Source organism: Sardina pilchardus, chromosome 15 (assembly GCF_963854185.1).
Source record: "Sardina pilchardus chromosome 15, fSarPil1.1, whole genome shotgun sequence".
Lineage (NCBI taxonomy): Eukaryota > Metazoa > Chordata > Actinopteri > Clupeiformes > Clupeidae > Sardina > Sardina pilchardus.
In genome coordinates this window covers 13,898,457-13,914,326 of record NC_085008.1, presented here as the reverse complement: position 1 = coordinate 13,914,326, position 15,870 = coordinate 13,898,457, and the positions used below count along the sequence as shown (strand labels likewise).

Below are 15,870 nucleotides of genomic sequence, written 5' to 3'. Positions count from 1 at the left end.
TGGACTTCTCTCCTGAGAGTGTGGCCGCCTTCATCGCTGTGTTGGGTCTGCTGTCCATCGTCGCACAGGTCAGTACCAGCACAGGCAGCAGGGGGACACTTCAGCTGGAGTAGTGAAGTAGTTCACTGTATTAACTATTTCATCTCCATACACTGATTGTAACGTGTGTGTGTGTGTGTGTGCATGTGTGTTAACAGACGGTGGTGTTGAGTCTGCTGATGCGCTCCATTGGGAACAAGAACACCATTTTACTGGGACTGGGCTTCCAGATACTGCAGCTGGCCTGGTATGGGTTCGGATCAGAACCCTGGTGAGTAACACACACACACACACACACACAAATAGACATAGGCTGTGGCCTGTTTTGTCTGTAGATAGACACACACATGCACTCACACATACAAAGATAGACATAGGCTGTGGCCTGTTCTGTCTGTAGATAGACCCACACGCACTCACACACACACACAAATAGACATAGGCTGTGGCTACAGTATAGTCTACAGTGATAGACTTGAGATAGACATGGAATTGACTGGCATTAAGATTGATTGATTGATTGACGTCTTCCTTTCCCTCAGGATGATGTGGGCCGCGGGAGCAGTGGCCGCCATGTCCAGCATCACGTTTCCTGCAGTGAGCGCACTGGTGTCCCGCACTGCTGACCCCGACCAGCAAGGTATACACTTTAGTGTGTGTGTGTGTGTGTGTGTGTGTGTGTGTGTGGGCCAGAGCAAGGTCACAAGGATCCATGGTTCTGTGAAAGTGTGTGTGTGTGTGTGTGTGTGTTTGTGTGTGTAGGCGTGTAGGCATACACCACATCATGCATGGTCACAGGGATCCATGGGCTGTGTAATAAAACAAATTGTGTGTGTGTGTGTAGGCGTAGGCCAGGGCATGGTGACGGGGATTCGTGGGCTGTGTAACGGTTTGGGTCCTGCTCTATACGGTTTCATCTTCTACATCTTCCACGTTGAACTGGACGAAGCCCCCGACGAGGGAATGGACACACATCACGCACACCATCACCAACAGGTGAGACACACACACACACACACACACACACACACACACACACACCATCACCAACAGGTGAGACACATACACACACCATCAACAACAGGTGGTTCTTTTTCTACTCTTCTCTCTCTCTCCCTTTCTCCTCTCTCCTTCTCTATTATTCTCTTTCCCTCTCTGTGTCATTCTCTCCCTCTCTCCACCATTTTCTCTCCATCTCTCCCCCTCTCTCTTTTTCCTGATCCTCTACCATTCTCTTCCTTTATATCATTCTTTCTCCCTCTCTCCATCTCTCTTTCTCCCTCTATTTCTCTTCCATCTCTCCCCCCTCACTCTCTATCTCTCACTCTCCATCTCTCTCTAATTCTATCTTCTCTCCATCTCATTCTCCTCCCTCTCTCCTTCTCTCTCTCTCTCTCTCTCTCTCTCAATGCAATGCAATGCAATGAGCTTTGTTGGCCTGATGCATTGTACAGTATTGCCAAAGCATTAAGAAAAGTAAAATATACAGTAATAATAATGATTAGAGGGTAACTGACTCTCTCTCTCTCTCTCTCTCTCTGTCCAGAGTGCCATAATCCCGGGCCCCCCGTTCCTGTTTGGGTCGTGCTCTGTGCTGCTGGCCCTGTTGGTGGCGCTGTTCATCCCGGAGCACCCCCACATGGGTGTGTCCCGTGGGGGCAGCTGGAAGAAGCACACGTCCCCCCACAGCCACCCCCACTCCGCCCAGCCCCCCGGCGAGGCCAAGGAACCACTGCTGCAGGACTCCAACGTCTGACTGAAACACACACACATGGACACACACACACACACACACACACACACACACAGACACACACCCAGAACGCCAACACCCCAAAGCCAAAACTAGATGTCCCTCACAGATTTGCCCCCAACGGGTCCAGCGTAGGGGCAACTCTCCTCTGCTGCTGGATACTGACATCTACCCCCCTCTCCCCACACAAAGCCAAACCCTTCTGCCCTCTTGCCCCCTGCCTCCTGCCCTCTTGCCCTCAGCACAGGGGCTGCCCTCTCCCTGGACCTGGCCGCACAATCAGGCCTGGACAGCAGCTAGGGGACCGGGCCAGGCCAAAACCTCTACTGGACCTCCTCCGGATCTCTCCCGCGGCCTGCTGCTGTGTGTGTGTGTGTGTGTGTGTGTTTGTGTGTGTGAGAGTGTGTGTGGGGGTTGAGAAGCAGGCATGGGACGCAGCGAGAGAGAGCCAACACAAAACCGATATCATGAGCATAGCACCACTTTTTCTAAGGAGATGAATGCTGTACATAGAGGGCGCAGATATTACGGCGGCGGTTGCGTTTAAAGGCACTATTGTAACGGCTCGTATTTATTTCTTTTATTCTGTTTGTTTACGGTCATTATGCCTTTTAAATGTGCTCATTCATGTCATGAGATTCTCCACTGATGCATAGCCCTCAGGGACTCACGAGTGGGTGAGTGTGTATGTGTGTGCATGCAAGTGTGTGCATGCAAGTGCGTGTGTGCGTGCGTGAGTGCGTGCGTGTGTCTGCGAGCATGCGTGTGTGCGTGTGTGTGTGTGTGTTCAGAGGATGGAAAGATGGAGTTGGGTCACACACAGAACGTCCAGAGCAAGGAGTAGAACCGTTGTAGAACCTCACTGTCTGGGTCTGCATAGGTAGTTTTCCAGAGGTGTGGGGGGAGGTTCTTTGTGTTCCTCTCGGTTCTCCGCTCCTGCTATGAGAAGCCTTAAGAACCCACTAAGCCGGGTCTGGGTTTGAGGAGGTGGAGGGGCTGGACCATTCGCCTTTTTGTTTTTGGTTTTGCGTTTTCGTTTTCCCAGAAGCACCTTCTTCACGCTCCATATCCGAACGGTGGCCTGTGCATTGTGACTCGTTTTAAACTCCAGTTATTGGTGCCTTCTTCCTCACACTGCTGGTGTACTCTAGACGAGGGTTGGGGAGGGTGACAGACACATACACACACCCTCCCCTCCCTCCCTCTGGATGTTCACCTGAGCCTTTATGTTGACGTTTCATAGATTGTCCTCTGAGCTGCGAGGCGTGCCATTGCTCACCGGGGCCCCCTGGTGGCCATTACGGACTCAACAAGTTCAGTGAGAACAGAACGAGAGAAATGGGCCACCACACACTCGCAGTCGTGACATTTGACCAAATAACTAGAGATCTTTGGAATTATAACAGGTGTGAATTTATCTGATCTATTTAGCTGTGTGTTTTACTTATTTAAGAGGTGTTTTTTTTTCTCTCTCATTGTAATATATTTGCGATTTCATTGAGTTCTGTCTGAGACTGTGTGCTTTCATTGCTGTTTTTTTCAGTTTTTTTCTGTTTTCTGTGGTCATGAGTTTGCTGCCTTTCATCTCCATTTTAACATGACGTCGTTGACTGAACCTGTAAATACCTTGAGAGTATGCGGCCATGCATTTCAATAAAGTTGGATATTTTGACGTAAGCTGCACTGTGCCAGTTCCTCCCCTTCAGACACACTCCTGGGGTGCCTCTCATTTGGTCTTTTATACACCCTCCCTTCCCTCCTCGATCCTCGTCCTCACTGATCTAGATAAAGAATGATGGGGCGGCAACAATGGGATAGTCTATCCAATGTTAGTTATAGATCAGTGGGAACGAGCCTCGAGGACAGAGCATCGAAGAGATACTTTGAGAGCCACCCCAGGTAGCCCAGTTGACACCAGACTCTTCTCAGGTGTAACTGCTCGTGGGTCTGGGGAAGATTCATTCACAGCCCATTTTCCAATGGGGCGTCACTGATGGACACCGCTCAAATGCCTCGGGGTGCAATTGGACAGACCTAAAGCCAATCAGAGCAATGAATGCAGTTAACAACTGCTTTAACATCGCTGTGCTATCGTCATTGTGTAAAGCCTGCCTCAACGCTAGTGATTGGTGCCTCGACTGGGAGAATTTGTAAATGGGTTTGAATGGGCTCTTGGCCAGACGGACTTGCAGAGCAAATTCCACATTTGCCGGAAGCTCGAGTTTTCCCAGGATACACTCTTGGACCTCATTTACTAAACTGTGTGCAGAATTGATATGTAAAGAAGGTGGCGTACATATAGTCTATTCATTTTTATTATTATTTTGAGGGGATTTATTGGGGGCCCTCTGCTGGTTTGGGGCCCCAGGTGATTGCCTGCCTTTGCCTGGTGATGGTCTGCCCCTCTATTCATGGGTTTCATCAGGTCCCTTTCCACAGGTGTATACAATCAAGCACCATGCAGTCTGCATTGATAATCAAGGTGCTTGATTGTATACACCTGTGGAAAGGGACCTGATGAAACCCATGAATTCATGGGTTTCATCAATCATCAGGTCCCTTTCCACAGGTGTATGAAATGAAGCACCTTGATTATGAATGCAGACTGCATGGTGCTTGATTAACCCACCTGTGGAGAGGGACCTGATGAAACCCCTGCATACACAGGATCAGAAGGTGTGCTCAGTCACAACAATATTCTGGTTTATACCGTAGCTGTGTGGATGCATGTCCTACACCAGTTTCCATTCATCAGTCACAGTTTGGTCTGAATGTGGCAACACCTGTGCAAGCGTCATGCCACACCCGGCTATAAATACTCAGAGAGACGCCCTTACTTAATATTGATTCTTAAGAGAACACAGGGAGGCACAGGCTGATAAAGACGCATTTTGACGTAGTAGGCAGCACCGTGTTCAGACACAACTGAGCCAGCCACCTCAGTAAGGGCGAGACTAAATGGCCGATGCTTCTCCTGGGCTGGTAGATGTGTATGGTAGTTCTACCTCTGCTGGCCCAGTAGAGGCATCAGGTGGTTCTGCTTCTCCTGGCCCAGTAGAAGCGTGGGGTGGGTTCTGCATGCTGGCCCAGTAGATGCATCCGGTGGTTCTGCATGCTGGCCCAGTAGAAGCGTGGATGGTTCTACCCACACTGAGATCTTACTCTAGTTTACTGTCCTGGAAATAACCCAGGCATAAAACCTGGTCCCACACCAGCACCTCAGGACCCCCCATCTCCACCACTATACGTCACTGTGAACCTACCGGAACCTACCCATGGATCTAACACATACATTTCACCCATAAGCCTTGCGAGACAGCATGTTTTGACATGATTTATTCATACACAACTTGACAACAAAACGTTGACAAAGAAATATATACACAGAGTATGTTCATTCATTTGCCTTGTACGTACATATTTACAAACAGTTTACACACAGCAAACAGCACCCATCAAAATCATCAGGTAGACTTGCACCCTTTCAACATTGTTCTGAGCAAGTACATCCAAAGGTGAAGTCTCCTTTGACGGTCTAGACAGCATAGGCCAGTCAGGTGTTGGTCACCACGATCATGTAAACGGCGTACGGAGGTGTACACCTCCCATACCAGGTAACTACGGTGGCCGAGAAGGGCCAAACGCGCTCAATAAGAGAAAGCAGTTTCAAATACAAAACGGTGCAAATTAACAAAAGTACAAACAGAGAAACGTGGTACAAATGAAAAAAACGCACTGCAAGAAACAAAAGCAAATGCATCTTTATGAAATGCGCTGCAGGAAGAGAAACGATGCAAAACACAAAACGCTGCATCTTCATGAAATGCGCTACAAATAGAGAAACGATGCAAGATACAAAAAGCTGCAAGTACAGCGCTCCTACAACGGAAGTGCTCCAAACCTCCAGAGGGCGCTCTCACAGTGACAGCGCCATGGAGAGGCAGACACACAGGAGGATGACGAGTTCTTCTAAAATGTAGTACAACGTCACGTAATGTACAGCGTTGTACATTGACATAAACATAATATATGAATATAAACAAAGACAAGTCACATTACCTTGCTACGCTGTAATGCAACTTCTTCTTGCGATCAATTTTTGATTGAGACGTTAGAAGAACTCGTCATCCTCCTGTGTGTCTGCCTCTCCATGGCGCTGTCACTGTGAGAGCGCCCTCTGGAGGTTTGGAGCACTTCCGTTGTAGGAGCGCTGTACTTGCAGCTTTTTGTATCTTGCATCGTTTCTCTATTTGTAGCGCATTTCATGAAGATGCAGCGTTTTGTGTTTTGCATCGTTTCTCTTCCTGCAGCGCATTTCATGAAGATGCATTTGCTTTTGTTTCTTGCAGTGCGTTTTTTCATTTGTACCACGTTTCTCTGTTTGTACTTTTGTTAATTTGCACCGTTTTGTATTTGAAACTGCTTTCTCTAATTGAGCGCGTTTGGCCCTTCTCGGCCACCGTAGGTAACAGCCAGGTGTACGTCTCCTCTACCAGGTGTACACCTCCCAGCCAGCGCTGGTTCAGATGCTGCTAGTTGCTTCCCTGACCTCTGACCCTGACTATACTGGAGGAGACGGCTGCCATCTTGTCTGAGTGGCACACATCGCATCTTTCCTGCAGCGGAGACGAGCCTCTCCAGACAAGCAGCTCAGGTTCAGGCATTTGGGGACAGAGCAGGTAGCAGCTCTCAGGGGCCGCTTCTGAAATGGACCCACGGTCTGTTTGGACCTCGTGGGCAATGACACAGTGCTGGCTCATACACACCAAAAGCAAGCCTCACGTTAGCAACGTGCTACTGTATACCTACATGCGATACCAAAGCGGGCCTCTCACATTAGCAACATGCTATTGGCCCCTTGAGCTACTCGTGCTCAAGTCATCCCTGGTTTTCTCAGTTAGCAGATAGCATTAGCATGTTAACACGCTATAGGCTTTTCTGGCAGGTGGGTACAGGCTAAATATTCTAATGCTGTTTAAGTGGCTTCATGAGTTAGCGGCTAACAATAGCATGCTATCCATCTCTAAGGGTGTTTGGTAGCTGTAGGGTGCACCTGTCTGGCCTGCTGTTAGCTCTAATTCTTCGCACAGTCACACACACAAACACACATGTTAATCAATTTTGTTGAACAAACCAATCCTAAAAAGACGATTATCCCAGCAAACTGATTTGATGGCAAATGATTGAGCTGATAAAAAAAATACTGGTTTAATAAATAACAAAACGCACAACATGGATAAAAAAAATATATTGCTGAAGTTAATGCATGGCTTGTGCCGTATTTGTTCTCTCTCACACACACAAACACACCCCCACGGTCTGAATCCCATGATCCTGTTGCGGGTGTGGGTGGTGCAGGTAAGGTGGAGCCGTTCATGCGAAGGTCGTCTGGCGGTCAGGGTGGGTCACCCAGGGAAGTAGGCGGACGGGGCGGAGGAGACGGACAGGCCTCCGGCCTTGGGCCTGTTCAGTGCTGGCTTGGGGACCTCTGCAGGGAAGCGGAAGCAACAGAAACCCCTCAGTAAACGGACACGGTTCTAGTTGTTACATGTGTCCAGGTGTGTGTTTGTCAGGTGTGCATTGGTACCTGTGTCAGGTGTGTGCATTGGTACCTGTGTTCAGGTGTGTGTATGTCAGGTGTGTGCATTGGTACCTGTGTTCAGTTGTGTATGTCAGGTGTGTATTGGTACCTGTGTCAGGTGTGTATGTCAGGTGTGTATTGGTACCTGTGTCAGGTGTGTGCATTGGTACCTGTGTTCAGTTGTGTATGTCAGGTGTGTATTGGTACCTGTGTTCAGTTGTGTATGTCAGGTGTGTATTGGTACCTGTGTCAGGTGTGTATTGGTACCTGTGTTCAGTTGTGTATGTCAGGTGTGTATTGGTACCTGTGTTCAGGTGTGTATGTCAGGTGTGTATTGGTACCTTTGTTCATGTTCATGTTGGTCAGGAGCCCACGGAGTGGGATGCTGTCGTCACGTCTCTCTAAGTACTTAGAGTCCAGACCTACAGGGTCATCACTGGACATACAACACACACAGTTATTAATGCCGAAGTGAATCACAGTGAATCAATATGAGTGTGTGTGTGTGTGTGTGTGTGTCTTACTTCTCTTTGTTGGAGAGGGGCATACGTGTGACAGGAGGACTGCCATCCCTCCTCTCCACAGGAGACAGTGAAGGCTTGGCACTCATGGGGTTAAACTGGACCTGGTGCACACACACACACACACACGTAAAAACGGTAAACGATTATGTTGAAGGCAGAAGGAAAAAAAGACAAGAGAACCGAGAGGAAAGAAGAGAGGAAGAGAAAAAAAATGAGGGAGGAGGAGCAAGAGATGAGGAACAGAGAGAAAGAGAAGAAAGGATGCGTAAAGAACAGGATGAGAGATAGATAGAGAGACAGAGAGACAGAGAGAGAGAGAGAGAGAGAGAGAGAGAGAGACAGAGAGAGAGAGAGAGATAGATAGATAGATAGATAGAGAGACAGAGAGAGAGAGAGAGAGAGAGAGAAAACAGAAGTAGAGAGCAGGTGTAGAGCGTGCCTTGGGTCCAGAGGCCTGAGGGTTGTGCAGGCCGAATACGGGCCGGCCTCCTGCGCTGGGGAAGTGTGGGGAGTGTTTGGAGTTTAGCGTGGAGGTCACGGGGTACCCCAGGGCAGACGGAGACGTTGAGGGGTACCCCAGACCTGACGGAGAGATAGAGGGGTATCCCAGGGCAGATGGGGAGGAAGAGGGGTAGCCCTGACCTGACGGGGGAAAACTCCTGCCATCACGCTGAGAGAGAGAGAGTGAAAAAGAGAGAGAAAGAGGGAGAATTCCACAGCACTCATGATTAGGGGGGGAACATGTGAGGGGTGAGCTTCACCTGCTCCGACAAGCTTACCCCTCAAATCACTTCAAATCAACACGCAATGATTTTTCATTTTGCACACAATTTGACACACTCCAAACACACACACACACACACTCATATCTACCAGGTTGCTGGAGGCTCCGCCCATCCTGAGACCAGCCCCTGCAGAGAGGGCCGGAGGCGACTCGAACGCACCCAGACTCTCATGTTTTCGTGACAACTGGTTCTCATTCAGCTGCTTGTTGAGCCACGTGATCACTGCGAAGGAGAACCAGAACACCACACACACACACACACACACACACACACACACACACACACACACACACAATCAAAGTCACTTTCCTACTATGCACCAGAAACAACTTAATTTTGGGGCTAAACAGACTTCAAAAGTGTGTGCAGTTGGGTAACGTCCCGTGCTTGTGTGTGTGTGTGTCCCGTACCGTTCTCGTTGGTCTTCAGCACCTCTCGGCTCTCGTCCAGCTTCTGCACCGTCGCCTCCAGCTGCTCCTTCAGCTTACTCACCTGAGAGGACAGAGACAGGTCAACCTCACCTGAGCGACTACCTCAACCTCACCCTACTCACCTGAACGACTACCTCAACAACTACCTCAATCTCACCTAACACACCTGAGCAACTACCTTAACATCATTTTACTCACCTGAATGATTACCTCAACCTCATCCTATTTACCTGTACGATTACCTCAACCTCACCTTACACACCTGAGATGATAGAGGCCAACCTCACCTGAGTGGTTACCTCAATCTCACCCTACTCACCTGAGCAGCAGCTAACTAAAACCCACCCCACTCACCTCAGCGACTCGAGTAACTAAACCCCACCCTAATCACCTGAAAAAAGAATGTGCCCCCCCCCGCCCCCCCCTTAGGGCTTAGGGCTGTGCCACTGTGGAAAGGCAATTACCAACAGTTCATAATGGCCCAATCCCAATGTCCGGACTCACGAACTCACGGACTTTGGTGCGCGTTCTCGCGAAATTCGTAAGGGTTTAGGGCTGTCCCAATGTCGAATTACAACGGGCGGGAGGGTTTGAGTACAGACTTACCAAGCCCTTTCCGTGAGTCTGCATCGGTGCAGACTTAACCTAAGGGAATTACCCACAGTTCAAAGTGTTGTGACGTTTACCGCGGAGATCATAGAAAAATCCGGAAATGAAGGTAAACAACAGCACGCACGACACACGTGCATGGTGCAAATGTTAGCAACGTCTTTGTTAGTAAACATCGCCAAGGTACATGTGATCTCGTGAAGTGCTGTCCCAATCCCAAATACCTATCTGAGCCTATGTGGCCTCACACACTCACTCACTTAGCACCTGAGATCAATTAAGTCTGTGAGTCTTTAGTTCTTAGTCTTTAGGGCTGACATTGGGATTGGGCCAATGTTGTGAAACACAGAGGTAGATTCAGCCATAGAGTTCTCGCCCACCTGAGTGACTATCTCGGCGTCACCTTACTCCGCCACACGTTCACTCACACCCCTACCTCTACCCACACACACCCACGTGCTTACCTCCTCGTCTCGCTGTGTGAGCTGCGTCTGGGCGGTGTGCAGCTGCGTCTGCGTCTGCTGCAGCTGGTCTGCCGTCTCCTTGACGAGCTTCTCCTGCGACACCGTCACCGCGTTCTTCACCTTCATCTTCCCCACCAGCATCTTCACATCGCCCTGCAGCTTCTTAATGATGCTGTTCGCCTACACACACACACCAGATAAATACATAAACACACAGTTTAACACACTCATGCCAGATAAACACATAAACACACAGGTTCACACACACACACACACACACACACACACACACACACAGCATAAGCATAAACACACATACACAGAGCAACGCATTAGTGCCGCGCAAATCTGATGTTGTTCGCCAAAACACACACAGTAGAGTTTGACACACACACACAGTTCACCTTAATGAGTTCCTCAGACAGAGACTTGACTGTGGTCTCCAGCCTTCCAATCTGCAACTGTTTGCTTTCCGCATTTCCCTCCACGGACGTCTGCAAACAGACACACACACACAATCCATCACCAGGGGCCCGTTGCACAAAAGCAGAATTAAGACATCCGGGATAAGTTACTGAGCCGCGATCACTGAATCCTAAACAAGAGCATACCGGCTGAATTGGTTGCACAAAGACCAATCCAGGATGAGCAGACACGGATTCATCAAGCCAGGTGTAAGTTATCCGGTGTATGTGCGCGTTCTCGTTTCTCCCCCAATAACTCGCGGTTGGAATAAAAAAGACGTGAAAAATAGCGTCTTGCACACAAAGTAAACAACCGCTTTTGATATAGACTAACAACGAGGTAAAGTTTTACTTTTTTGGATGGGGGATCATGATTATTTCTGTTACATAGCGGGAGTAGGTGTGGCAGATCAACTGAATGCAAATTTACGTATGCACCCACGTGTGTGAGAGCTTCCTTGTCTCGGCACGCAACGTCATTAGGAAGCGCTTTGCCACCGCAAAGATGCACAAAGTATCTTGATTTGTCTTAAAAGCCGAATTAGTTCAAAACACCTTCGAAAAATGTCCCCTCCACTTCCAATCAACTACTACAGCAGCCTATTCATCAAACATCTGTCAAAAAAGAAGCAAACAACGAGTAGGCTATGTTATTAATTATAAGGCCACCATAATTTAAATGACATCCATATGGTATTAGGCAGACATTCTGCTGTGTTTTGCGAGTAAATGCATGTTGCAAATAATATATTTATGGAATCTACAGCTCTTTAAAAAAAATCACGTGGAGGTCTCATTTGAATGACAGCTAGCTGAACCAATCAGATAATGTAATTACCATTAGAATCAACTTATCTTGGCTGTGAGCCTGGTCAGGAGCAGGCTAGCTCCACAGAATAAATCGCCATGGTAACTTATACCATAACATATCCTGCTGCCCCCTATCCCGCTTTTGTGCAACTGGATCATGGATAAATTGAGCCAGGATAACCAAGATATCCCGGGTTAATCCCTTATCCTAGTTTTGTGCAATAGGCCCCAGGACAATCAACAACAACCCCATCAACATCAACACCATCAGCATGAAAGTTTGCTTTGAGTGTGTGTGTATATCTTCTGCTCCTGTACGTCCCTTGTGTGTGTGTGTGTGTGTGTGTGTGTGTGTGTGCGTGTGTGTGTGCGTGTGTACCTTCTGCTGCTGCGTAGCGTCCAGTACGTCCCTGGTGCGTTCCAGCAGCTGCTCCTTGTCCTTGACCTCCTGCTCCAGCACGGCGACGCGCGTGTGCAGCTGGTTGAGCTCGCGCTCCTTAGCGTGGCACTCCTGGTCCAGCGTCCCGTTCTCACGACGCAGACACGACACCTGCTGCTTCGCCCGCTGGCATTCCTACACACACACACACACACACACACACACACACAGAGAGAGTACATTAACACACACAGGCATACACAGACACAAACACATACAGATGCTCACACACAGTGCATTCACACAGACAGAAAGAGAGAGACACAGTACATAAACACACAGCACCACATTAATACAGATCCATACATACATAAGCATGGGCTAAATGCTTCGAAGCATTTGTGTTCTCTAGCACTAGTCTTAGTCTAGTACCTAGTCTTTTGTGACCGCGTAGACCGAACCTGGCTGGACCAACATTTTGTTTATTTTTTTTTAATTCGATGGTCTAGCCCAGAGGAATGAAACAAGATGACTTGTCATCATCCTACGTAGGTGTACTGCTCTTTCAAACTCATGTTCGTGAAAAGCATGCTTTCAACATATCCAGATCGCCTAAACATGTAGACAGGCAAGCTATGTGCTATGTGTGTACAGCTTGTTAGCAGACAGACCGACAGACGGATCCGTATGCTCATCAGATAGAGGGAGGTGCAAATGAGTCATCCTGTCAGGTCACAACATCTCAAATAAATCTCCAAATATTTTCCACACACACACAGTTAAAGTGATCATGAGAGATCCCATATGCTCAGACAGAGGGAGGTGCAAACTAACAGTCATCCTCTCAGTCACAACATCTCCAAATACAACTCAAATACTTTACACCCACGCCTCCACTACGCCAGTGAGTTTGGCCTAAAATCTTTTCCACACATTCAGACACACACACACCCACCTCCTCTACGCCGGTGAGTTTGGCCTTGAGGTCGCGGATGGTGGCCTCGTTGCGGTAGCGTCGGTCGGTGAGGTCGCGTGCCGAGGCCTCCAGCTCGGCCAATCGGCTCTGGAGCTGCTCCGTGCTGCGCTGGTGCGCACTCTCCAGCTCACGCCGCAGCTGCTCATTCTGCTGCTGCAGCCGCGTCTGGGTCTGCGCACACACACACACACACACAAACAAACAGTTAAGACACAGCAATATTGTAACATACAATTATATGCCTCAGGTGTGTGTGTGTGTGTGTGTGTGTGTGTGTGTGTGTGTGTGTGTGTGTGTGTGTGTGTGCGCGCGTTCACCTCGAGAGCCTTCTCACGCTCCGTCGTTAGGTCCTGTGTGTGTTTGCTGGACAGTGAGGTGGTCTGGGACGTCCACTCGGAGCGCAGCTTGTCCAGCTCTCTACTCTTCTCCGCCAGCGTCTGACCAGGAGAGAGACGACAACATGTCACACACAGCTCATTATCCACACACACACGCCCTGTACGTACCACATCATACACACACGTCCTGAACATACCACATCATACACACCACCACACACACTGTTCTCTGCCAGAGTCTGACCAGGAGAGAGACCACAACACGTCACACACAGCTCATTATGAACCCACACTCCCTGTACGTACCACATCATATGCACGTGCACGCACACACACACACACACCTGTTGGGTGAAGCTCAGCTGCCTGGACAAATCCTCTTCGGTCTTCTTCAGCCTCTGCTCCAACAGCTGCTTCTCCTCCTGTCAATTACAACACACACACACCATCTGAATACACACACAACCTCAACATAATCAACAATATACCACCCAACACTGAGGCATAAGTGGCATTCGGGTCTTAAGTGCCCACGGAGACAGTGCACACACACTACACAGGTAAGGACAAAGGTGTGTGAGCTCACCTACATGGAGGCGCACATTAATACTGCACAGGTAAGGCCAGAGGTGTGTGATCTCACCTTCATGTTGGCCAGGCAGGAGGCGAGGAACTTCTTGATCTCCACGTCGGTGCCATGGAGCAGCTTGAGGGACAGGTGCGTCAGGTGCTTGAAGGGGTTGGTCTCCACCACGTTCAGGCTCGCGGGGCCGTGGTCCAGAGTGGACGAGGAACAGCACAGCTGAAGCAGGAACCTGCAGGGGACGAGAACCAGAGGAACCGGCTGAGTTCTCCCTACGACGCTGGGGAACCGGCTGCATTCTCCGAACGCTTGGCCTTTAATTTCCCCTTGGGGATCAATATCTATGTCAAAGTTCAAAGTTTATGATCATGAACTCATAAATTCTTTATGCTCAAGTGTCTATTCAACTACAAGAATAAAAAAAAGAAAAAGAAAGAAATAAATAGATACTATTAAAAAGGATGGAGAGAAAAGGAAGAAGAGGGTTTAAAAAAACTATTATTTATTTTATTTTTTTTTTAAACGAAGTGCCATTATATGGAGATTTCCAAGGACGATTCAGTGTCCTGATGACTTGTGTGTAGAAACTATCCCTATATCTATCTATCTATAGTCAGCTGAGACACATATGCGCATGACAGGTGGACATGGCTTTACCTTGGGCTCTCCTTGTCCTGCTCGAGAAGACACTGTTCCAACAGGTCTATGAACCTCTGGGGGAACGAGCTGAAGTCCACCAACAGGCCCTGCTGCACCTTCAGACTGGGGAAACAGAACAGGCTGTGGCTCAGAGACCCAGTTCTCTGATTTCATACAAAGGCATTTTTCTCTGAGAAAATGATAGAATTAGACAACAAATCCACAGTAAGGGATGAGATGCATTAGGAGTTTTCATCTTGTCCACTTATTGCAGTGAGAGCTGTGTACCTTTGGAAGTCCTCTTCTGATATGGTGAGGTTGTACAGAAAGTACAGATCCACATCATCTGTCAGCCGTATGACTAGATCCTATAGAAATATGATAAACAGTCTCTTTGAAAGCACTTTTTGGACAATAGGGATGAAATTCAAAGAGCATCTGCTGTCTTGGTTTCTATTAATAGGCCTTGATGGGAGGCGATAGAATCTTTCACGGGGATGTGAAAAATATAGGGAATAGCTCACATTTATTGGTGAAATATGGCTCAGAGGCATGTACTGTTTATCCAGTTTTAAAAGAAAGTTGACAAACAGTATGAGGGTGTATGCATCAAACGCCATATTTAAAGATCATATTTAGCAACCAGCTCTAGCGTCGTTGTAGGCAGCGTTAAGTTAATAGTCATCCAGTTTGTTCAGTGAAATTCAGTATAAGATCACTGTCTTGCCAAATCTGACCAAAGTCTGACAATACGGTCAGCAGTGCCACTGATTCAAGGGAGATTTTCAGTTGAAAGCGGTTAACTTACCTTTTTATGAATCGGATTACTGGTGAACTGAAGTTCAACACTAATTCGGATTGTTGAGCGCCTGTAAATGTACAAAACAACCATAAGTATAGTAATCTCACAACAACACGGTTAACGTTAGTTAATCTGGAGTCAGCTTCTGTTTGGACTTCAACATCTGTTGGTGAAAGTACCTGCCATGATTGAATGGTAATGTTAGCTAGCTAGCCAGGTCGTTGAACATAATGGGCTTGGTAGCCTTCTAGCTCGGAGGTTAGCGAAATGCATAAAGTTCACATACCGGTCATCGCAGTCTTTACATTTGACATGCACTTGTAATTTCTTGTTGAATAGTATCTCCGTCATCGTTGTTTCATATTCCCCAAAAAAACTGCAAGAAAATCATATAAACACTCTCGAGTTTGGCGCCTCTGTCCCGCGAATGGCCGTTGTGGGCGAAAGTTGAAAGGCGGAAGTTACGAAGAATACGTCACTCTTAAGCGCTCTCTCTCTCATCCGCACATTTTGAAGTAAATACATTAATATTTTCTTTACCATCTGGAAAAAAAACGTTTGTAAAGTATTATCTCCGTTTAGTCTATTTCTTGGGTACATTGTAATATATACATGCGTGGTATGGTAAGTTTTTCTCCAACGGGAGTCATTTGTTTGTTATAATTGTTGCTGCTGGCAACCAGCAGGCACAGA

The 15,870-nt window shown here is 48.0% G+C and overlaps 2 protein-coding genes across 3 annotated transcripts in view; one reads left to right on the top strand and one right to left on the bottom strand.

Moving 5' to 3' along the window:
• The window catches only part of mfsd14a1 (major facilitator superfamily domain containing 14A 1), a 10,262-nt gene extending 6,793 nt beyond the window's left edge, over window positions 1–3,469 (top strand). Inside the window, exons 8-12 of the mRNA XM_062555351.1 lie at window positions 1–68; window positions 198–310; window positions 582–679; window positions 884–1,035; window positions 1,586–3,469. The exon at window positions 1–68 is cut by the window's left edge and continues 4 nt beyond it. Of these exons, the coding sequence (XP_062411335.1) occupies window positions 1–68; window positions 198–310; window positions 582–679; window positions 884–1,035; window positions 1,586–1,795 (641 nt within the window). The 3' untranslated portion in view covers window positions 1,796–3,469. The remainder of the gene's footprint in view (window positions 69–197; window positions 311–581; window positions 680–883; window positions 1,036–1,585) is intronic.
• A 2,796-nt stretch (window positions 3,470–6,265) lies between these two features.
• Window positions 6,266–15,613, bottom strand: sass6 (SAS-6 centriolar assembly protein). 2 transcript variants are annotated; one of them, XM_062555349.1, is made up of 17 exons: window positions 15,464–15,607; window positions 15,184–15,244; window positions 14,664–14,743; window positions 14,394–14,498; window positions 13,797–13,968; window positions 13,498–13,575; window positions 13,133–13,252; window positions 12,795–12,986; window positions 11,840–12,034; window positions 10,591–10,680; window positions 10,187–10,366; window positions 9,093–9,174; window positions 8,771–8,904; window positions 8,337–8,567; window positions 7,898–7,998; window positions 7,715–7,809; window positions 6,266–7,280 (listed from the first exon to the last, which is right to left on the bottom strand). In XM_062555349.1, the coding sequence occupies exons 1-17, from the start codon at window positions 15,526–15,528 to the stop codon at window positions 7,198–7,200; spliced, it is 2,064 nt and encodes a 687-aa protein (XP_062411333.1). In that variant the 5' UTR covers window positions 15,529–15,607; the 3' UTR covers window positions 6,266–7,197. The 2 variants fall into 2 exon arrangements, with proteins under 2 accessions (XP_062411333.1, XP_062411334.1); XM_062555350.1 differs by lacking the exon at window positions 8,337–8,567 and having other exon boundaries at window positions 15,464–15,613.
• Window positions 15,614–15,870: the final 257 nt, after the last annotated feature.